Source organism: Amblyomma maculatum, chromosome 8, assembly GCF_055883805.1.
Source record: "Amblyomma maculatum isolate TAMU_Amacu chromosome 8, ASM5588380v1, whole genome shotgun sequence".
NCBI lineage: Eukaryota > Metazoa > Arthropoda > Arachnida > Ixodida > Ixodidae > Amblyomma > Amblyomma maculatum.
The window spans coordinates 122,295,843-122,318,962 of record NC_139351.1 but is presented as its reverse complement, the minus strand read 5'-3'; the positions used below and the strand labels follow the sequence as shown (position 1 = coordinate 122,318,962).

General features: G+C 47.7%; 1 protein-coding gene and 2 non-coding genes across 4 annotated transcripts in view; 1 reads left to right on the top strand and 2 right to left on the bottom strand.

Annotated features, from left to right (window-relative positions):
• Positions 1–23,120, bottom strand: part of LOC146182407 (uncharacterized) — a 119,683-nt gene that overhangs the window by 17,640 nt on the left and 78,923 nt on the right. The window contains exons 1-6 of one of the 2 annotated variants that reach the window (XM_084577497.1): positions 5,194–5,355; positions 4,230–4,301; positions 3,336–3,454; positions 2,752–2,840; positions 2,552–2,620; positions 1,017–1,249 (exon numbers count right to left, since the gene is read on the bottom strand). In XM_084577497.1, the coding sequence (XP_084433623.1) occupies positions 1,017–1,249; positions 2,552–2,620; positions 2,752–2,840; positions 3,336–3,454; positions 4,230–4,301; positions 5,194–5,231 (620 nt within the window). In that variant the 5' untranslated portion in view covers positions 5,232–5,355. Of the gene's footprint in view, positions 1–1,016; positions 1,250–2,551; positions 2,621–2,751; positions 2,841–3,335; positions 3,455–4,229; positions 4,302–5,193; positions 5,356–23,120 lie in introns of those variants that run through there. The other variant, XM_084577496.1, reaches the window with a different exon arrangement.
• Positions 5,600–5,672, top strand: TRNAR-ACG (transfer RNA arginine (anticodon ACG)). The gene has a single exon. It is a non-coding gene; the product is annotated as a tRNA-Arg (tRNA).
• Positions 5,961–6,033, bottom strand: TRNAR-ACG (transfer RNA arginine (anticodon ACG)). The gene has a single exon. It is a non-coding gene; the product is annotated as a tRNA-Arg (tRNA).

Sequence of the window (23,120 nt, the reverse complement as noted above, 5' to 3'; positions counted from 1 at the left end):
ATAAAGCCCAGCTTTATCCAGCCACATGAACATGCCTGCGTGGCCTAGGGGTAGCATATCTGATCCGGGATTCAAAAGTCCCAGTGGGTGAAATTTTCATATCCCCACCCATCTCAAAGAAGCTGCCTATGTTGATAGTTCCTGCCGACTTCACCACATCATATGAACTCATGAGGTCTCACAACCTGCCCCCAAATCGGTGCCCTGTCAATACCATCTGCCAGAGGTGTGGTTATTAGTACCAAAAAAAGGTGATGCGCCAGAGGTATGTGCCAGAGGTGTGCTCGCAATTTTTTATTCACAATGCTGACAAAGCCAGATTTTCTGGAAGAGGAGGCCCTTAAAGCTATTACATTAAAAGGCCTGGTTGCGTACTATTGCTCTCCACCCCATGTCAGTCATGTACTAATAGCCTTCACAGTGTGTCCAACTAATATAGTTTTCCCCTACGCCTTTAAGGACGCCTACAAAAGCTACTAAAGCCACAAGTCGCAGTTCAAGCCCTTTTGGCAATCTGGCCTTAATTCCTGTGACTATCACTATCATCCATCAATTTTACACCTTTGGAAGCAGATCAATTAACCATGGAGGAGATTTAAAATAGTTTCTCCAAGTGACTCCTAGCATGTCATTTGCTGAAATCCAACAATCCGCCTTATTCACAAGAGGTGGTGACTTTTGTGGAATGGTTGAAATCCGTCTGGCACTAGTTGAAACAGCCCCGGGAGACGCAACCACCTGCGAAGTGGCGATGTGTGTACTTGACAGCTACCGCCGTCTGTTACATACGACTGTCACTAATATGAACTGCACATGGCCATTGCAATCGGCATCGGCTGCACCGATCCCAAAGGTCAAGAACTGCGCATGTGCGCTGGGCCTTTTTAACTAGCAAAGGGGCACGTATGTGCATAGCGGTCTTGTGAAAAAGGCAGATTTGAAAATTTTCTCAGCATTCAATAATCGTTGAGATTTCAAACGAATTACTGTGCCTGTGAGTGGCACGTGACGCCTACCCAAAGTCCGGGACCGCAGCCATATGCGGCGAAGATAGTGCGTCCTGAACACCGCTCCTCAACACTGGAATCGGAAACAGTGGCACCAGACGCAAGGGCAGCACCGGAGTCACTGCGGCCACGGCGAGATCACAAGAGGGGCCCCGAGTGCGAGCCGCCAGGTCAGCACTGATGGCCAAGTTGAAGCCCAGGCCACACTCGAGCGAGGCGTAGTCCCAAGCATCCTCAAAGGACTGCACAAAAACAAGGACATGCTCGGTTTGTGTGCGACAGAGAAAGTGGCATGAAACGAGTCTTGCAGTCGATGCCCATTGCAGAAACAACAAGCCCATTGTATATCCACCACGGTGTCATATTTGACCGCGACTGTCACATGATTTGTTAGGATATGCTCCATATCTATGTACTCATGTCGCTCATCATCAGCAGTACCATTAAAAAAAACAAAAGATTTTCTTTTTTTTTGTTTTTCAAGTTTCATGTTAAGCACTTGTTCATCACCTGTGTCATTGCAGCATAATAGCCCGCTAATAGCCCAATACTACATGCGGCAACATAGTGCATGCACCCCACAAATTCTTTAGCAAATGTTTATCTAATGCTACAAAACAGTCGCATCTGTAAGAGCCGGATAGCTTAGTAATGGTCTAGCAGTACTCTGGTTTGGCCTAGGTGGTCTGAAACAGACAACGAAATGACTGTTACTTCTCAGTGCGCACTGCCATAGTCAGAAAAAAGCATTTTTTTTTTACCCCCAGCCTTGAAATCCGTTTGCACTCTCAAAAAAACAATGACTGTTCTGTGCTACAAGACATTTATTTTCTCTCAAGAAGTAAATATATTTGCTGAATAACGGTCCTCACTTTGAATGATGCTTTCCACAATGAACATCATCAGTGTCATATTACATAATTAAGATTAGACCTAAACTCGTCATTTTAACTTTTGCGAGAGTACTTGAAATATAATGACACAGAGAACAGTTTCATAATTAACTCGCCCAAGCTCAGCTGTATTTTTATGCCTAAGAGAAAAGCAACCTGTTTGAACATTGGTATAAGTGTACAAAGTGGAATTTTGAGAAATAAAGAATTACAGAAATTACAGAATGTACAAAAGAGCAAATACTGTCTACGTTGTATTGCAGGTAATTGTTTTAGTTTACAGGGATAAATATCCCAAAGCAAAGCAACTCAGACTGTGAGGGAGGCGGTAGTGAAGTGTTCCGGACACTTTCAACCACCACCTGGGATGTTTTAACATGCACCGACACTGAATAGTACATGAGCCCCCCGATTTTCGCCTCCGTGGCCCCTGCAGCTAAAATCAAACTCGCGTCCTTAGGATCAGCAGTCGAGTGCTCTTACCACTGTGCCACTCAGATACGACAGCTGAGCTTTTAACTACTTGCTATTAGGGATCTTAGTCTAAGGAAGTATATGGCCGAATAACTTCATTAATGGCAGCAAATGGACTTTTACACTCGTACATCTAGAAATACGCAGTAGTACTAGTAACACTAGTTAAGTACTTACTGTAAGCTTTGAAAGCCATTCTTCCTTGCTTGTAGTAGTGGAGCTGATGCCCGGAGACACCTTGTCAAACTGAAAAGGAATCAGTGGGCCCATTCGTAAACATAATTTTGTGAAAAGGTGGAATGTTAGAAGAGATGCCAAATCTTGCTAACAGTTAGGCAAAGAAAGAGCGAAATGCGCAACACAGTGTTGTGCTGTACCTTGCAAGGCACCTGGACGATGTTTGGCTTCAGTGGGGATGGAATGCAGCCTGGCAACTGATCAAGGACGACCACAATACCATCGTTTTCTGGAAGCAAAATATAATGTTAGTCATGAGACAATCAGCTGATGCAATGATGCAAAGAAAAAAACAAATGCACGGCGAGCTGTACCTCCTGCGTTTCAAGGGAACAATAAAAGGAAGGACAGTTTGTCATCTTATGTGACAGTCAAGGTTTCACCAAGAAACATAGTATGCCCACTAGTACTACCTAACTACACTGAAACAACGAAACATTGTTGCTGGCTTCTGATACTACGGCCTTTGTCTTTCCTTCTGTTGTCAACTTATTAATGACCAGTCAGCCAGTGAAGCAATTCTTTGCCTTCTGTTCCTCCCTTAACTGTGACAGCTACATGAAAACAGTGTGACTTTTACTAAGACAGTGCACATTTATTTGCTTTACCTGTGATTGCATTTACCACAAATTACCCACTGCAAAATAACCTCACGAGCAGTAGGTAATATGCTGAAAAGTTAACCCGTGTTGTGTTAGGCATCAAGTGATTTGTTGCCACATGCCTGTAGAAATCTGTACAGAACCCGCCAACGATGAAGGCACCGACTGCTCGACACGTTTGTCCAATGTCGTCCGGAAAGCGACATTCAACACTTGTTCCTTGATACGGATGGCAGGAGGCCTGAACAAGAAAAAAAGAAAATGGAAGTGGTCTCCAGTGCCCTTAATGCCGCAACATATGCGCAGTGGATCAAAGCTATAAGTTTGACAAGGTTTAACAGAGGATCTATGTTAGCATCTTCCTGTGCTCCTTGTCACTTTCTCCTTTTTGATGACTTCTTCTGAGGTAAAATGTTTACTGTGCAACTAAATACAAGATAATATATAAATATATACATATAAAGACAAATATAAGAATGGCAACATTAATTCAAGTTAACATAACATTACACATCTTATGCTGGGTCTGTAACTTTGAACAGCAGGGCCAATGAAAGGTAGCCTATGGCTCATTTAACAACCACTTTTCTAGCAGCCATCTCAGAAGAAAATATTAAATATGGCAATATTGCATTTAAAGAATTGTACACAGTCAAACTGACAATTGCTGCTGAGAATTCCACAGTATTATGAAATCCTGTGGCAATTTTTCACTCTTCATAGCTTTATGTAATACATATTTTGTTGCAATATTATACATTCATAAATCACTCACCGAAAGAATGTCAAAACGGCCTTTGTTCTTCACGAAGTCAGCATGTTTCTATCGCTCAATAAATTGAACAAAATACAGCATGGTTATCATTAGCTTTTGTTACACTACGTTCTCTCGAATTTTTGATCAGTGATATCTACTGAAATCATAAGCCAATAGGTACATGTGCATTAGTAAGGGGCGGCAGTTTTGATAGTGCACAGAATACTTCTCCCACAAGACCTCTGAGAAGGTGACTCACCTGTGGGCGTCAAGACCAAGCACTACAGGCGTTCCGGACACCAACTGATTCCACAAGAATGACGAGCAGTTGCTGCAGTTTTGAAGTAGAAAAACGCTATTATTAAACATTTGGTCAAACTCCTTCGACACAGAAATGAAATCGCACTGCTAGACCTCACAAGGTAGTGGATGATGACAAGATGTAAGTTCTGAAATGGTACACGTACCTCACTTGCGCAAGCAATTATAATTATAATCACTTAAGCGCAATCACAAAATACCTTAGCCAATTTGCGCAATCAAAGAAGTTGTGGTGGTGGTCAAATTTTTTATTAGATCTTGAGAGTCTGCGAGCCGAAGATTGCTCTTTACACGAGAGGCATTCCTAGTCTGGAACACCATAGGTCGACGCCGTCAACCGCGTCCGTTGGACTAGAGGCCTTAAAGTCTCCAGCCCCGATCAGTTCGATAAGCCCACCATCCATGCCTCTCTAGTAGGGGAAGGGGGGCTGGAATGATTCTCCTGATAATTAGGAAGGTAGATAGGTATGCTATCCACAGGACAGAGGGAGGCGACGACACAACCACCCTGTGTCGTCACCTCCCTCGGTCCTGTGTCTGCTGCGGTTTTTAATTCCCAGATTTCTGGCATAACCACGCCATGTGTATAGTGCCTAGAACAAACTAGGCACTGTAACAAATGGAAATTACCGCAAACTTGCCCACAGCGTGGACACCGCCCGTTGAATTGAGGACCACAGAAGTAGTAGGCTAGCGTAGCGCCTGGGCCTCAGTAACAGCATAGCTCCCAAATAAACTCCATATAAGGTCACTACAAAACACTACAGCTCTCTTAACAGATCTTATAATGCATCAAAACTAAAAAAATAAAACAGAGCCACCCCCTTCAATAACTTGCCGTCAACATCAACATCATATTCTCGTTACTTTCGCTCATTGACAGACCAACAACAGCAGCTCACCCATTTGCAGTGTTACGTTTGTTGGCTGAAGGTTCCATTAAACGAACACATGTACCTATTAATTAAGTTTAAAACGTAAAACGAAGCGAGCAATGTGCAAGCTACGAGTACAAGGCAGTGGAAAATTGCGCCATTTTGCGTTTGCTAGACAAATGACGACAGTAGGGCAGATCAGTAGGTGGACGTCCGCTATCCACTAGAGGTACCGATCTCAGCTGGATGCCTGTGGCTTGAAGCCTTTTCTGGCTAAACGGACGTGATGATCACTTTGAAACGTAACAGCTGTACACTCAGCAAGCATACGCGAGTGCATCATTTGCTTATTTGCATACCAATTACAGTGACAAATGCACTACCTATTCATAAACAATTACTTAATAGCAGATTGCACCACCGGATGCAGCGCGGGCCTGTGGCGCAACGGATAACGCGTCTGACTACGGATCAGAAGATTCCAGGTTCGAATCCTGGCAGGCTCGAGTGTAACTTTTTTTAATTTGTTTTTGCGCATAATTAGTTTGTTCGCTTTCTCCGGACGCGACCGCATTTCAATGGGAAGGGTTTAGGCATATGTGCCCCACGAGGCTATCCACGCAGTATCGCTGTATCGTGTGGTCCACAGTATCGCCTCGCCTCTATCTCCTGGGCCAGGGCCAAGAAATAAATGCTTGCAAATGAAAACTTAAAAAATAAAAGCCAAAGAACCATTTGTTGCAACAGCAGCTCAGCATCACCGCAGCAATCCTTTTCAAAAAATAAAAATGAACCGAGCCTGCCAGGATTCGAACCTGGAATCTTCTGATCCGTAGTCAGACGCGTTATCCGTTGCGCCACAGGCCCGCATCTCGATCTGTTGCAGACATACGAAGGAGCATACTTTCTGTGCAATGTCGATGCGTATGATGGCTCATACTTGCTGTGCAATGTTGGTGCGTAGGTGTGCAGAATCCAGAGCCTTTCACTGTGGCCCCTCTTTCCAACTCAATCCTAAGGCGAGGAGCCTTCCTTCCATGCAGCGCCGTTGCATCGCTTTTCTCAAGGTCTGGTTGAGGTGCCCATAAAGAAGGGAGCTTGCTACGTACTGCATAACTCAATTTTCACGACCCTGCATGCACAAAACCCTTACAATTTTCAGTATTTTCCATTAGTGTGAATGCATTCACGCGATTGCTCGATCCGAGCAAAAATTACTGCTAGTACGCCTTACTGCTAGTAAGCCTAACTTATGACGCTCAAACGCAGACTGTGAGCAGAATTGCTGCACTGACCAAGATCATAGCCGTGAATTTACTACTTTAAGAGGGTTAACTGTTGAGCTAGATGGTTTTCTAGACATAAATGATTTTTAGCGCTATGCGGACACATCACTCTGCACGCTTCCTATCTATTAATGTTACATCTACCATTTTTCGTTCCATAGCCCTCTGGGTTGTCCTCAACTTAAGTAGAACCCTCTTGGTTAGCCTCCACGTTTAAGCCCCATAGGTGAGTACAAGTAAGATGCAACTGTTGTATACTTTCATCTTGAGCAATACCGGTAAGCTGCTAGTCATAATCTGCGAGTGCTTGCCAAATGCGCTCCATCCCAATCTTATTCTTCTTGTTATTTTCTTTTCATGGTCCGGATCTGCGGTTACTACCTGTCCTAAGTAGACATATTCGCTTCCAGTACTTCGCTACCTAGTGTAAACTGCTGTTCCTTCCCGAGGCTGTTGAAAATTACCTTAGCCTTCTGCATATTAATTTTCAAGCCTACCTTTCTACTTTTCCTGTCTAGGGATCATCAATCATTATTTGCAGTCCATCCCCCGAGTTGCTTAGCAAGGCAATGTCATCAGCAAATCGCATATTACTGAGGTATTCTCCATCTACCCTTATCCCTAACTGCTCCCATTCCAAGTCTCTGAATACTTCCTCTAAGCAAGCTGTGAATAGTACTGGGGAGATTGTGTCTCCTTGCCAAACACCTTTCTTTATGGGAATTTTGTTACTTTCTTTATGCAGAACTATAGATGCTGTGCAGCCACTATATATATCTTTCAGCACTTTCACGTAAGGTTCATCTACCCCCTGATTTCGCAATGCCTGCAGCAACACCGCCGAGGTTTCAACTGAGTCAAATTTCAAGAGAAGGAAAGCGTAGCAGGGGGCGGCAGAAAGTTAGGTGGGTAGATGAGGTTAAGAAGTTCGCAGGGGTCAAGTGGATGCAGCTAGCACAGAACCGGGTTAATTGGAGAAATATGGGAGAGGCCTTCGCCCTGCAGTGGGTATAGCCAGGCTGATGATGATGATGGCAAGGCAACAAGACACACCAAGCATCAATCTTATCATAGTAGGCGCGACAAAAAATTTCGCTCAGCTTCATATAGAAAAGCAGAATTAAGTGTCACTAACACAGCTCGGACCCGCATTTTTAATACGAAACGCTTCCAGAATTTCACGTCTACCTCTGCCCAGAATTCTCACTTCACAGAACCGTGGCACCGTGGTTTACAATTGGTGTAAGCCTTAAAGTGCTCAACAAGTTGCTCGCCATCATTATTTTCAATATCTCTTACGTATTCCCTAAGTCGGTCATTCACACATCGTTCCGTCTGTCCAATATAGGATTTTGCGACATTTGGACCAACATTAATACCCAGCGACTAAGACGAACACGATGGTGACCTCCAAGTTTGGCCTGAATCATTACCAAATTTGGCCCCGCCATACCATAAATTTGATCTCGGCCGATTAGGACCAAAATCTATGCAGCCTCATTCTACTATGTCGAACACGATGGTAATTTACAAATTTGGCCTGGGGCACTCCCGAGTGTGGTAGAACGGGCTAGTTGGTAATTCATATTTGTAAAAACCCTTAAGACACGGACAGAGAAAAATAGGACGACGCAGCGTTGTGTCGTCCTATCTTTCTCTGTCCGTGTCTGAAATAGGGTGCGCTGTTTTTTTTTTCCAAGTATGGACACCCCTGCATGTGGTCCGGCCATCCCCAAAGTTTGACCTCAGCCGATGTGGACAAAAATCGATGTCCAGCCTAATCCAACTACGGCGAACACAATAGAAACCTCCAAATTTGGGCCAGGTCACCCAAATTTGGCCTCGGTCGATTCGGATTAAAACTGTACTGCATATTGTGTGAAAATCGTCATTAATAAATAATTTACGCAGCCATGCAAGTGTCGCGTCATCCCGCAATGTTAATTAACTATGGGCTATCACTCGATATTCAGGTTCAACAGCGTGGAACCACTACTGATTTTTTAACTGTTCATGGAGTTAATTGTATTTGAAAAACTGGGATGCTTCGGTCAGCCTCTTTGAAGGTCGGTTAAATTGTACAGAAGGTAGACGTCATGAAGCTTTAGACTATTAACTAAAATCAACTAATTATTTTTTTTTTATCATTTAAGAGGCGATATTGTACTGCGAAATTGAAGACCGTCAATATCAAACTTGAGTGCCCTTTGTAAATGTCTTAGTCAGAAAATCGACTTGATATTTCTGTAAATACGCATATGAAAGCTCGTTGAGTTGTCTTTCATGCATTGCACATTTATGAAATAATAATAATAATAATAATAATAATAATAATAATAATAATAATAATAATAATAATAATAATAATAATAATAATAATAATAATAATAATAATAATAATAATAATAATAATAATTGGTGCATGAGGTTATCCTAGAGGAACTCACCAAACGCTTTCCTAGCACTCGTGCCCATATCTGGATCCGCAATTTCTTGACATCTAGACCCATTCAGCTACATGGCAAAGCTCCGGGATGGGTCGGTCGTGGAGTTCCACAGGGAGGAGTTCTCAGCCCAACTTTATTTAACGTTGCGCTAATTGGCCTGGTGAGTGAACTGCCAACTAACATCCACATAAGTGCATATGCTGACGACATCTGCATCTGGGCCTCTGGTTCGACGCGCCCGCAACTACGTGCGAGACTGCAACGAGCTGTGTCATCAACATCGGTGTACTTACGGCGTCAAGGTTTATTTTTAGCGGCAGAAAAGTGTGCAGTGATCGCGTTTACGGGAAAATGTGTCAGCCGCTACCCGATTACCCTTCATGGAGTCGTAATACCATACGTCTCCAGGCACAGATTCTTGGGAGTAATTATTGACCACCGACTATCTTGGTCGAAACATATTGCTATGGTGAAGAAAAGGCTAATTAATTTTTTCCATGTACTTCGTTACATAGCTGGCATCAAATGGGGTCCAACTGAGCGCTCCTTAATACGGCTTTACGAGGCTCTGTTTGTTGGCTACATCCGGTACAGTCTCCCAGTACTCTCTAGTATGAGCATTTCCTGCTTGCGGACTTTAGAGAGCGTGCAAGCGCAGGCACTGAAAATATGCCTTGGACTGCCCAGATGCACCTCTAACAAAGGCACAATTGAAGAGGCACACGCTCGCCCAATGTCCACATACTTGTCACACGAACCACTTCGAGTATATTTACGAGCACTTACAAGACTCCGTTTTCACCCACTCAGCAAGATTGTGGATGAGAGGCCGGACTGCAGTTTTACAAGTGCACTCCGCTGCCATCAGTCGCAAGTACCGACAAAATATGCCCTCCCATATCGTCCCACCCAACCACCATGGACGATGGATAAACCGTTGGTGCGCCTTCGTGTTTCCGGAATACTAAAGAAATCAATGGTACCAATTAGTGGACCCAAACAACTTACTCTGGCACACATCTGGTCAGAATATCCCAATTATATTCACGTATACACCGATGGATCTGTGTCACCACAGGCATCCGCTGCAGCTGTGGTCATACCAGCTCAGAAAACGACTCTGCATTTCCTTTTGGGACATACCTCTACATCAACCGCTGCCGAACTTGTAGCCATTCGGGAATCTATTCGCTATATATGTGGGGAACCACCTCAAAAATGGTGTGTATTCACGGACTCGAAGACTGCATTAGAAATTTTGGAAAACTTCTTACGCCACACTGCCTATCAGTCCCTGGCACTAAACATTATGGAGCTCATCACATCTGCCCAGCTGCAAGGCCACATGATAATGTTTCAATGGATCCCTGCCCACTGCGGCCTCCATGGGAATGAGCAGGCCGATGTTGAAGCGAAAAGCGCACTCATCAATGGCTTCCAAACAGCTGTGCCTTTTTCAAGAGCGGATACGACGTGTCTTCTAAAGAGTTGTATGAATATTGCTACAGCAGCTTACTGGGCTCAACCAGACGCCCGACACATCCGTCTAAGAAGGCTCGATCGAACATTTAAATTTAATGTTCCGCGTGATATTCCGCGTCATCAGGCATGCTTGATACATAGACTTCGTTTAAACGTGGCTTTCACGCGCAAGTACTTACATTTAATTGGACAGATGGACTCACCGGAATGTTCAACTTGTGGCATCCCAGAGACTTTGGACCATGTATTATTGGTGTGCCCAGAGTATGCGAACGAAAGAAATGTGCTAGCTGCTTCCTTGAAGCGTTTGGACAAGAGGCCTCTGTCGGAGGAACTGCTGCTGGGCGCTTGGCAGGACAAGGGGAAGGGCGTCCAGGCAGTGCGTGCTCTTTGCCGTTATTTGAGCGCCAGCGGACTTGATTCGCGCTTGTAAAGCAAGCTGCTGTGTGTATATATATATTTCATACGCCTTCTCCCACATCGTCACCAATCATGACCTTCTTTCTTCTCTCCTTCCCCTTCCCCAGTGCAGAGTAGCCGGCCAGATTTGAATTATTCGGGTAAACCTCTCTGCCTTTTCCTTTCAATAAATCCATCTATCTATCTCCGGGATGGGTGCCCAAAACCTATTACTTGATAGGGGTGTACCTCAGGGCTCTATTCTCGGACCCATATTGTTCAACTTGGCCATGACACGCATCGCCGAGAATATGGAACTCGGCACAAGCGCAAGATTCGCTATATATGCCGATGATATTACTGTCTGGACTGAGGCAGCGGATTATAGACAAATATTCTATGCAGACTGAACTTCAGGCGGCCCTTCTTTGCCTCGAAGATACACTAACCAAAATTGGCCTCGATCTCTCTCCACATAAAACAGAACTCATTAGTATCGACGGAAAACATAAAACCAACCCCAGTATGCAGATCCATCTTCACATCGGAGGCAACAACATCACCTCCTCAAATGGGCAAATATGCATTCTTGGCCTGCCCATCTCAAGCTGCAACAGTCCCCAGAAATGGGTTCATCAGCTACAGAGCCTTTGGCCAGCACTACTACACTATTCGTCGCCTGTCCAACCAGCACGGCGGTGCGCAGCAACATGCCTGCCGTGCGCTAGCCCGAGCAGCGACGGCCGGAAAAATCCTCTATGGCACTCCTGTCCTCCTACTGTCGAAGACTGACTTCGCTAAGGTCGAACGCCTTCATCGCGCAACACTACGCACTATTATCGGTCTACCTGAGCACACTCCTATAGCTGAACTTGAGCGTTTTGTCGCTCTTCCACCGCTCGCTACCATCGTTTCCGAGTCACAGACGCGTCATCGAATACGTCTAGAGAATACTGTCTAAGGGCGTCGCCTGCTGGCCTGGGATGAACAGCGTGACGACAAAACACCAGCCATATATGCATCTCTTCCCCCTTGGGAGATGCCAGTAGTCACACGCCTCCATCGCCGACCTATAAACCACGATTTATTCATTCCCCGGGAGCTCCTCGCTGCCCATCACCGATAAGAGCGAATCCCTGATACGACTGACATATACACCGATGCTTCGATTACTAGCGAATTTGCATCTATGGGCTGGGTATGCGATGACAACCCTTCCCTTTCAGGCACTTATGCCTGCCATCTACTTCAAGGTACCCCTCTTCATGCTGAACTCCTCGCGATTTGGGGAGCCTTGTCAGGAGTGCCTTGCACCGGAACTGATTCAATACGTATTCTTAGTGATTCCTACGAAGCCTACAAGGAAATCGCAACTCCGGGTTCGCAACATGCAGCTGCTACGGCCACACAGCGCCTCCTTAAACGCCACCAACTTGCGACCAGAACTGCCGTTATTCACTGGACCCCAGGTCACCCGGACGAATCAGGGGGCAATGCGGTGGCACAGGCCGCGGCTGCCTTCACAGGTGGGATGTCCACATTTACTTCCCCACCCCCCTTGACTCCTCTTTACTCTACCTTGGGCGGGTAACTCACCCCTTCTCTTGCCCTTATGCACTATACACGGACCAGTCTTCATAGCCTCAGTCAGCATCGCATGCAGGTGGCCACACCAGACCCACTTTTTACGCGAAAAACCCACCTCACCCGAAATTAAGAAGTCTTCTTGAATAAGCTCATCGTCCATGCGGCTTACAAGCCACGTATTATGGCCCGCCCCCACTGTACGAATCTAATGCGCGACGGCATATCTCATCTACTCTGGGATTGCCCTGCTTCTTCTACTGGACGCTCCGAGATCAAATCCTACCGGCCGAACTACCGTTCCCTTCTAGAAACTGATGCTAACACTCAAATGATATTTGCCAAGTATGGCTCCCTTAGCCTGGTCAGAGCAACATGATTTGAGTGACGACCTGTGCAAACAATGAAGATTCTGCCTACTCCCCTTTACCCCCGTCCATGGCCATGAGCCTTCTTATTCAATAAATGACGTTTAATCAATGAATAATAATTGGTTCACAGGAAGGCAAAGGCGCAGCATCTGTCACACTTGTTTCTGTGGACACCTGAACCGCGCCATAAGGAAAGTGGACAGAGAGAGAGAGGAGCCGTAGTGGGGGGGCTACCGAGTAGTTTCGACCACCTGGGGATCTTTAAAAAAACTGATTTATTTATAGGAAGGAAAAGGCGCTGTAACTGTCTCACTTGTTTTCTGTGGACACCGCAACCGCCCCGTAAGGGAAGGGAGGAAGGTGGGAGTGAAAGTGGAAAGAGAGAAAGAGGAGCCGTAGTGGAGGGCTACGGATTAATTTCGACCACCTGGGGATCTTTAACGTGCACTGACATTGCACAGCACACGGACGCCTCTTCGTTTCGCCTCCATCGAAACGCAGCCGCCGAGGTCGGGTTCGAACCCGGGTACTCCGGCACAGTAGTCGGGCGTCTTACCACTGCACCGTACGCTGACATCGCACAGTGGAGGAGGTGGTGAAGGGTGGCTGTTCCTGGCCTTACGGGGCTGGGACTGTTAGGTCAATGCCGCTTCCGGCGGGGCTAGCCTGCCCCCGAATTTGTATCTGTTGTAGGCAGTAACTGCACCCGCCGTCATTGCATTGCACCAGTGGACGACGGTTGTTGCGGCGCGCGTCTTTCTCCCCCTATTCTTTTTCTTTCTTCTCGTTTTTTTTTTCTTCTGTCCGCACGAGGCAGCGAAGGTGGCTCAGCTACAGAGCCAGTAGCAGGCCCGTGCATTTTCTTTTCCTTCTTCCTACAGCCACAACAACAACATCGCACAACACACGAATGCCTCTTCGTTTCGCCTCCATCGAAACGCAGCCGCCGCGGTCGGGTTCGAACCTGGGTACTGCGGCACAGTAGTCGAGTGTCATACCACTGCACCACCGCGGCGGCGCAATGTATGAAATGGGGACTCCTGTATTTCTGATGTGGCATTGTGTATCCAATTGAGATGAAAGCCGGCGTCATTTGACGTTAATTGTGACCGGAAGTAGGACCATATATGTGAGGATAACAGGCGGTAAGAAAAAAGGATGAACGTCAAGTAAGCCGAGCAACCACGTTGCATCATTTGGTTGCATCCAGATCATCTATTCGTGACCGTGGCCACCGCCATTTTGTTCGTCAATATATATCCTCGCCACTGGCCGACCTCCATGTAGCGTCAGTTTCCCTACTTCTGTATCAAAATTGGGACGAAACCGTTTGTCGTACAGCGTTCTGCTAGTGACGTACAATTTCTCGCTGCTCCGAAGAGGAGTGAATGCGCCGTTTGTTAAGGCCGCGCGTGTGACTAAACCGAAGTGATAAGCATTATATAAAATGCATGTTCTCCACCCAGGCACAGGTGCAAAGGAAAGTAAAAATGCCGAAAGTTCTCCGCTTCAGTGCTCATGCATCATATAAATAAACCTGTTCTCTCTAAACTTCCGTCCATCTCTGCTTCGATGACAATCTATGGCAGAGTTCCTGACGCCGGCACTTACTCAGCACCTGGCTGCCTTGTAATCTTAGCAGGTGCTGCTTTAACTCATAAACATGGTTAGCGTATTTAACATACGGGCTGCTCTATCAAACGCTGACTGATCCAGAGCCCTTCAAAGTGGCTTTAACCATCCGCTGCAATCCTTCTTGGGTCATTACCACTTCCCTGTCCACGCCTATTCCCATCGATAGCCCGCTATCGATGGTTTCACGATTCGAATTTTCCCACTTTAAAAACACCTCTTGACAAGTGCCGTCATCAAATGGGAAATAGAACTCTTCTCTCAGTTCTGCTTTCGATTTAATTTTTCCACCGTGCCGTGCCCGTCCAGATGGCCTCCGGAATCAGGTGATCGACGCTCCTTGTTTACATCATGGCGTCGACGTCGCGCTCCCGCTACGCAGATATGGGCGTTTCCGCGGAAGTTGATGCATCAGAGAGCTCGTTTTTGGATGCGAACAGCAGCAGTGATGACTCGGAAGACGAATTCGGCTCTTCAGACTTGAGCATTGGCAGAGAAACTGCGTCAAACCGACCCCCACAACGTGGACTGCCACGCCTCGAAAAGTTTCGCGTTCGCTCCCTCCAAAATTTCCGCTTTTGCTGCGCGCTGATCGGAGAGATCAATATATTCTGAAGGTCACAACTATTATCTGCAAGGTGACAACGTCTTTTGGGTAGTATTACTTGTTGCCGGCAGCACAGGGTGTCGTATTTTCCACTAAAGGACGGCCAGGGGTCGACCTCAGCATAGTCGACCTCGACTACTGCTTTTTTTTTTCTAACTCAGCGAATACTGTACACAGAAAGTTAGAAATTGCTGCAATGTTGCATTGGTCCCTGCTGTAAAAAACGTATATTTTGAAAAAAAAAATTGTTTTATTTGTATAAAAAACTGATACTTTTGTGTTTTTTACCACAATGTTTTGCTGATAGTTCTTTTTATTTATCACTTATAACTTAAGACACTTCTGTACCAAGTAAGTTTTCCTAAGGAAAAAAAATATATTAATGACACCACCCAAAAACCACCCCTTTTCCTGCGGACAGGGAAGTGTTAATCTCAAAGACAACTACCATGGCGTTGCTTTCGTATACGCTTAATTCAACACAGCTTTTGCGCGGTCACACAGGAGTCTATAAATTACAAGGGTTAAAAACCACAGAGCTGCACTACTTGCTACCTCGAGTGTAGGACCGAACTTTGCATATAAGATAGCGTCTGCCATTTTTACCTTTGAAATTGTATGCACTGCCAGTTTACACGGGGCGAATAAGTGAAAACTGTATAGTGAAAGACCGCGGGTGTGCTAGTTGTCACAGGCGATGTATCATTCCAATTACTTCCCAGTTACAACGGTAGAGTCGTGGCCGATTTGTTTTGATATTTCACTCATATACAGTTCGTGCCACCTGAATTTCAGTGCATAACACGCACGACAGTAGGCGAATGCGTCATCTCAGGAAAGCACGACGCATCCTCGGTTTTAGACAACCGTGACGCCGCTTTACATAATCGGCGCGCGGTGTTGCCGCCGGGCATCTGCTTGCACCCGCCACAGTCGAGAGGAGACAGGAGACGAGCGCAGCGGGCGCGAGCAGCACGCGGAGAGAGAGCGCGCGCGCAGCCCGTGTTGCAGGCGGCGCGACGGCGTCGCGCAGCCAAAGTTGAGGTTGGGTTCCCTATAGTCTACTGTATAACCCACATGTGCTCACCAGGAACGGTTTTTACATATATGCACTCTGTTATCTGTCAGAGGAAGCCTGGGGTGTGAGCCCTGCTTATGGAGTAATCAAATCTAGAACTTTTCATGTTTCATTTGTTAATGCTGGTACCTGAACCTTGGGTACACTTGTTGGTGAAGGGTGGCTGATCCTTGCCCTGACAGAGCTGGGACAAGCAGGTCACCGCAGCTTGCGGCGGGGGCTAGCCTGCCACTGATTTTTATCTGTTGTAGGCCGTCATTGCACCCGCCACCGTTGCGGTGGTGGTGGACGACGGCTGTTGTTGCTCCACACGAGGCAGCGGAGGTGGCTCAGCTACAGAGCCAGTAGCATGGCCCGTGCATTTTCTTTTCTTTCTTCCTACAGTAACAGCCACAACAACATTCACTTTTATTGAAACAAATCATCCACACTACACATAACTATGGCAGTAATATGACGCGTCCCCTTTTCCCTTGTATATAGTACTTCGCAATAAGCTATAAAGTGCACATAAACAGTATAATAAAACAGCCTTGTCTTGCCCAGTGATCAAAATAACCAAGATGAGAAGAAAAGACATTTCTTTGGAGCAGTAAAAAAAAAATTTCCCCATCCTTTGCATTGCATAAAATGATTTTTGATTTTAAAAAAATATCACTTTCCGGGTTTGGCTGAGAATATGAGCTATTTTTGCTACATTACTTAGTTAAGCGTAGGGTTAAAGACCAGTATTGTGATATAGGTTACTCATCTCAGTTTAAGCCCGCCGTGGTGGTGCAATGGTTTGGTGCAATGGTTAAGGCGCTCGACTACTATGCCCAAGGATGCGGGATCGAATCTCGGCCGCTGCGGACGCTTTTCGATGGAGACGAAAAGCACGATGTCAGTGCACGTTAAAGAACCCCAGGAGGTCGAAATTTCCAAGGACCTCCGCCACGGCGTCTCTCAGATAGCATGAGTCGTTTTAGAACGTTAAACATCATAAACAAAACCAAACCATCTGCTTACTTTCGGGATATTCACTGGTCTTTACATACAGCTTGCCAGGAAAGCCAGTGCAGTTCAATACTCAATAGCTTTATATTGTGGGAATTCAACACTTCCCTCGCTCGCACGACACAGTGAACTCTCGGGGAGCCCTCATCTTTGCCCTCTTGACCTCCTTCCCCTGGGGCTGTGGCGGAGAGGGCGGGGGTGAGAGAACGGCCCCTCGTTCCCCTTCCCCTCTCATCTCAGCGGACAGCATCGAGAGAGAGGCGAAACGCCCGACCACTGTGCCGGAGTACCCGGGTTCGAACCCGACCTCGGCGGCTGCGTTCCGATGGAGGCGAAACGAAGAGGCGTCCGTGTGCTGTGCAATGTCTGCGCACGATAAAGATCCCCAGGTGGTCAAAATTACTCCGTAGCCCTCCACTACGGCTCCTCTTTCTCTCTTTCCGCTTTCACTCCCGTCTTTCTCCCTTCCTTACTGCGCGGTTCAGGTGTCCACAGCAAACAAGTGAGACAGTTACCGCGCCTTTCCCTTCCTATAAATGAATCAGAAAGGCGAAACGCCCCGCCGGGGTGGTGCAGTGGTAAGACGCCCGACTACTGTGCCGGAGTACCCGGGTTCGAATCCGACCTCGGCGGCTGCGTTTCGATGGAGGCGAAACGAAGAGGCGTCCGTGTGCTGTGCGATGTCAGCGCACGTTAAAGATCCCCAGGTGGTCGAAATTACTCCGTAGCCCTCCACTACGGCTCCTCTTTCTCTCTTTCCCCTTTCACTCCCACCTTCCTCCCTTCCCTTACGGCGCGGTTACGGTGTCCACAGAAAACAAGTGAGACAGTTACCGCGCCTTTCCCTTCCTATAAATAAATCAGAGAGGCGAAACGAAGAGGCGTCCGTGTGCTGTGCGATGTCAGCGCACGGTAAAGATCCCCAGGTGGTCGAAATTACTCCGTAACCCTCCACTACGGCTCCTCTTTCTCTCTTTCCACTTTCACTCCCACCTTTCACCCTACCCTTACGGCGCGGTTGAGGTGTCCACAGAAAACAAGTGAGACAGTAATCGCGCCTTTCCCTTCCTATAAATCAATCAGAGACGACGCCCCGACGTCGTAGCGCGCGGATGCGACACCGAGGAAGAACATTGGGCGTTCCCAATAAACAACTTGGCCCGCTGGCTATGTTTGCCTCGGTGTGACGTTCTTCACGGCCACGGGTGTGGTCAGAGCTAGCGGTGTGGCTTCGGCTCTCAGAGCGGAGCCGGAGCCCCGTGAGAATCCCCACAATATATAGTGTAACTATGACGCCATGGCTCGGCATTATCAATTTTCCGCACCAGCAACGATTGAACTTGTACAAATTTTCACCATGAATTTTAATGAAATAAAATGCTTTCTCAACTACATCAGCCACGATTACAGCTAAGGTTTTGTTGAAAGGGCTCAAATCGGCATACTTGACACCCAAGTCATCCACTAGACGTTCAAACTAAAACTGGCAGAAGCATCCTCGCGCACTGGACGCAAATTCAGAGTCAGAAATAGATGAACCGAGAGATCTACCCACACCAATCAGGAAGCGGCTCACCATTAAGCCTCTTCCTAAAAACATGCATCCATACACCACGAGGGTAGGAGGATGGTCAGGGCCCTGGCTCTTCATAAGACTCATAAGACCTCCAGAATTAGGAGAAATTCTGCATCCAGATGACTGGGAGACCCTGCTGCGCAGCTCGGACTCGTGCATACAAGACCGGATCCTCAAGCGCGCCTACAAGGTCGCTAACAGGCTTGACCTGCTGGCCATCTAGTAGGGCAATGTAACTCGGCCCTATATAACTATCCGGCTTAATAAAGGTTTCTTCTCTCTCTCTCTCTCTACCACTTCTCAACTCACAACTGCTGCAGACGCGGTCTGCGGACAGAAATTTGCGAACATAGCGAAGTAATGCTTTCTAACTAATAAAACACCGCCACTAGTCCGTCCGGACCTGGTGCAGTGTACTGGTTCATGGTACCCAAAGCCAACCGGATCTCGTCTAGCGATGCAACCGAGCGTAGCGCATGCGTCCTCATGGAGCTGAGGAAGGGGTCTAGAGAAGAAGCGGACCGCTTCCTCGTATTCCTCCTGTTAATCGAGACCCTGTGAGGAAAACAAGTCAGCGAAGTGTGTACTGAAAATGCGCTGAATGTCAGCGGACTCCGATGACGTTGTGCCGTCTGCTAGTGTGATAGTCTCCACACGTACTGGATGATCTCTGCGCTGGTCGAGGGCACTGCATGTCCCAGCTCCGCCACATCGTTGAGAGGCAAGCGAGAAGCCGACGCGCTGAGTGACGCACGCTTTTCAAGGATGCGGTGGTAACTCGAAGTATTTCTAGATGCTTCCTCATCGCGAATGTGAGCTGACCACACCTGTTAACGGCGATCATGCGGCGTAGGGCGCTCCCCTGGTGGGGGTGGGACAGGTGGGTCGCCGCCGCTTGCGGCGGGGGCTTGCCTGCCACCGAAGTTTTATCTGTTGTAGACCGTCATTGCACCCGTCACCGCTCCGGTGGTTGACGACGGCTGTTGTTGTGGCGCGCGTCTTTCTCTCCCTCTTCCTTTTCTTTCTTCTCTATTTTCTATTTTCTCTTCTGTCTATCGAACGCTCTGGTCTTCTCTATTTTCTCTTCTGTCTGCACGAGGCAGCGGAGTTGGCTCAGCTACAGAACCAGTAGCAGGCCCGTGCATTTTTATGCGAAGCATATTAACGTAGGTTTCGGGCCTTCGCGCGACGCCCGGCGGTGGCCACCATTGACCCTGAAGTGGGGTCACGTGACGTCATGTCACGTGATGACGTCACACCGGTTGCAGATGGGGCCTCATATCGCGCCGTCGGTCGCCTCCCGGCGGTGGCCACCATTGACCTTGAAGTGAGATCACATGATGTGACGTCACGTGATGACGTCACACCGGCTGCAGATGGGGCCTCATATCGCGCCGTCGGACGTCGCCCGGCGGAGGCCTCCACGCTTCGGTTCGCGCCGTCGCGCGCGACACGGCGGCGGCGCCACCATCGCTGCATCACGTGATATGTGACGTCACGCCAGGGATGAAGCGGCGCGCGCCCGCCGTCGCGTCAGTCTCTGTGCCCGCAACCGCGCCAGCGTCTTTGCGCTGGGCGTGTATGCGGTCAAGATGCCTACGACGATTAACCTAAAACCACGTCTCCGTTACTTAGCCCCATCCACACTGAGGCAGCTGCTTAACATGCTTCGCATCCACTGGGCTTAACCTTGATAAGCCTCCAATTTTTTTGCCTTCTTCCTACAGCCACAACAACAACACTGATGACACGAACGCAGCGTGCTTTATTCGCCCGCACGAGAATATCGCGCCAAAACAGCTTTAGGGCATCACAGGCCTCAGGAGTTACGTCAGATAAACTAGCAGCGGAAGAACACAATTCAGCGCAGATATCAGCCAAGCATCACGCAGCACAGACGCATCTATTCGCCACGTCAGTGGGCTGATCGATCGTCGCAAATAACTGAACACTGAGAAGTTTATTATAACTGCAAAACAGAATACATACTTATATACACATTGCCCGGCACTATATTAAATAATACAATATACAAGCTGCAGGTCTGTCCTGCACAACAAATATTACATTAGTGTTAAGGTACGAAGTGCACAAGTTGTGCGTGTAAAACCTTAAAATAACACGAAGAAAAACTGCTGTCTGGAGGACTCTGACCCCATTACCGCCTCTGCCGCGCCATTTACCCTTAAGGTATCACTAACGGGCATACGTGTAGTGTCAGGTATGCCCTCTTTCGTATCAATATCATGTGAAAAAAGGTTTTCATGCAGTTTTCCGGTGGTAGAATACCATTTCACTGCCTAGTTTGCATGTATCTGCTAGTCCAGTTAGTATGGAGATTCGAACCGACATGTGTGATTCCAACTGTATGCCCTAATAACCTCATTAAACCACGTGAACTCGTTGGTTGGTTGGTTGGTTCACAGGAAGGGAAAGGCGCAGTATCTGTCACACTTGCTCTGTGGACACCTGAACCGCGCCGTAAGGGAAGGCAGGAACGTGGGAGTGAAAGTGGAAAGAGAGGAAGGGGAGCCGTAATGGAGGGCTACGGAGTAATTTCGACCACCTGGGGATCTTTAACGTGCGCTGACATCGCACAGCTCACGGACGCCTCTTCGTTTCGCCTCCATCGAAACGCAGCCGCCGTGGTCGGGTTCGAACCCGGGAACTCCGGCACGGTAGTCGGGCGTCTTACCACTGCGCCACCCAGGCGGGGCACGTGAACTCGTGCAGCGGGGGAAAAGGAATGGAGAGAGCGTTGCCAGTATAATTGGTCCACAGGAAAGGAAAGACAAAGTATATGTCACGCTTGTTCTGCGGACACCTAAACAACGACGTAAGGGAAGGGAGGAAGAGGAGCCGTAGTGGAGGGCTACGGGGTAATTTCGGCCACCTGGGGATCATTAACGCGCGCTGACACAACACCACCTAGACTACTCTAGTCTAGGTGGTGTTGGCTGACATCACTCAGCATACGGACGCCTCTTCGTTTCGCCTCCACCGAAACGCAGCCGCCGAGGTCGGGTTCGAACCCGGGTACTCCAGCACAGTAGTCGGGCGTCTTACCACATCACCACCCCGGCGGGGCCGACTGCGTAGATTTATTTATAGGAAGGGAAAGGCGCGGTAACTGTCTCACTTGTTTTCTGTGGACACCGCAACCGCGCCGTAAGGGAAGGGAAGACGGTGGAGTGAAAGTGGAAAGAGAGAACGAGGAGCCGTAGTGGAGGGCTACGGAGTAATTTCGACCACCTGGGGATCTTTAACGTGCGCTGACATCGCACAGCACACGGACGCCTCTTCGTTTCGCCTCCATCGAAACGCAGCCGCCGTGGTCTGGTTCGAACCCGGGAACTCCGGCACAGTCTCTATCAGCGGATCACGGTGTATCCCGTTCTCATTCGCTTCACTCGCTAGCGGCGTCAGCGGCATCAGTCAGTCGCTGCTATCTGTTCGTCGCGCAACGTTCCTATGGGCCCACGCGCTGCTTCCCGCAACCTTCCGATAACTCAATTGCTCTCTTCATTTCTCCGACCACAAAGCTTCTTTCATGACAACCAAGGACTGTTAGTGAAGTGTTTCTTCACGAATACGTGTGAAAAAATTTAAAAACAAATTGTCTGTAATTGTACATACGTGTCTTGCTCGAAATCTTTGCCTCACTCTATAGAAAAGGTGAAACAGCTGATGAGCTGCGCTCGAATTTCGCATTAGGAAGTAACGTAATCATGGGCAATTTTTCTTCTTCTCTACTTTCTCTCTTCTGGTGGTGTTGTTGTTGTTGTCGTTGTGGCTGTGTCTGTAGGAAGAAGAAAAAGAAAATCCCCGGCGTGGCGCAGTTAGTTAAAGTGTTCGGCTGGGGATACAGGCGATAGATGTACGATTCCCGGTGGAGACAGGATTTTATTTTATGATATGCGTTTCGGTTGATGACTTCATTTTATTAACAGCTATAGTGGGACAGGATGCCGGACGCCGTGAGTAGGAGGCATTAACGGTTTTCGCCTTAAAGAAAGAAAAACAAAATTTGGAGGACGCTTAAGCTTCGCCTTCAAGAGTGGAACGCGATAGCGTTATTGCACCTCGTTAGCACCGCCCACTCATTCGCTCGGTATGTTCTTGAGTCACACAAAGACAGTTTTCATACTGAACACTTCTAAGTGCACTGTACAACTTTTTTCTAATTATTTGTTCAAACAAGTGCTTCTCACAATCTACATTATCGCACTGTGTTGTGCACACTACAACGTTTCTTGCTCCCGTGTTCCTTTAGCGTTCACACGCACTCAGTATGTCGGTCAGTCACACATCGCAGGGGACGCTTTCCCAGCAGAAGCGCTACGGCGCAGCGATCACGTCAGAGGCGTCCGGCATCAGACGCTGCACCTAGCAATCGCGCTGTGAGCGGAAAGAGGAGCCGCGTCGCCTAAACACCACTGTTCGAGTGACGCACGCATGATGTTGGAAGGAGAGAGAGCGAGAAAACTTATTAAATG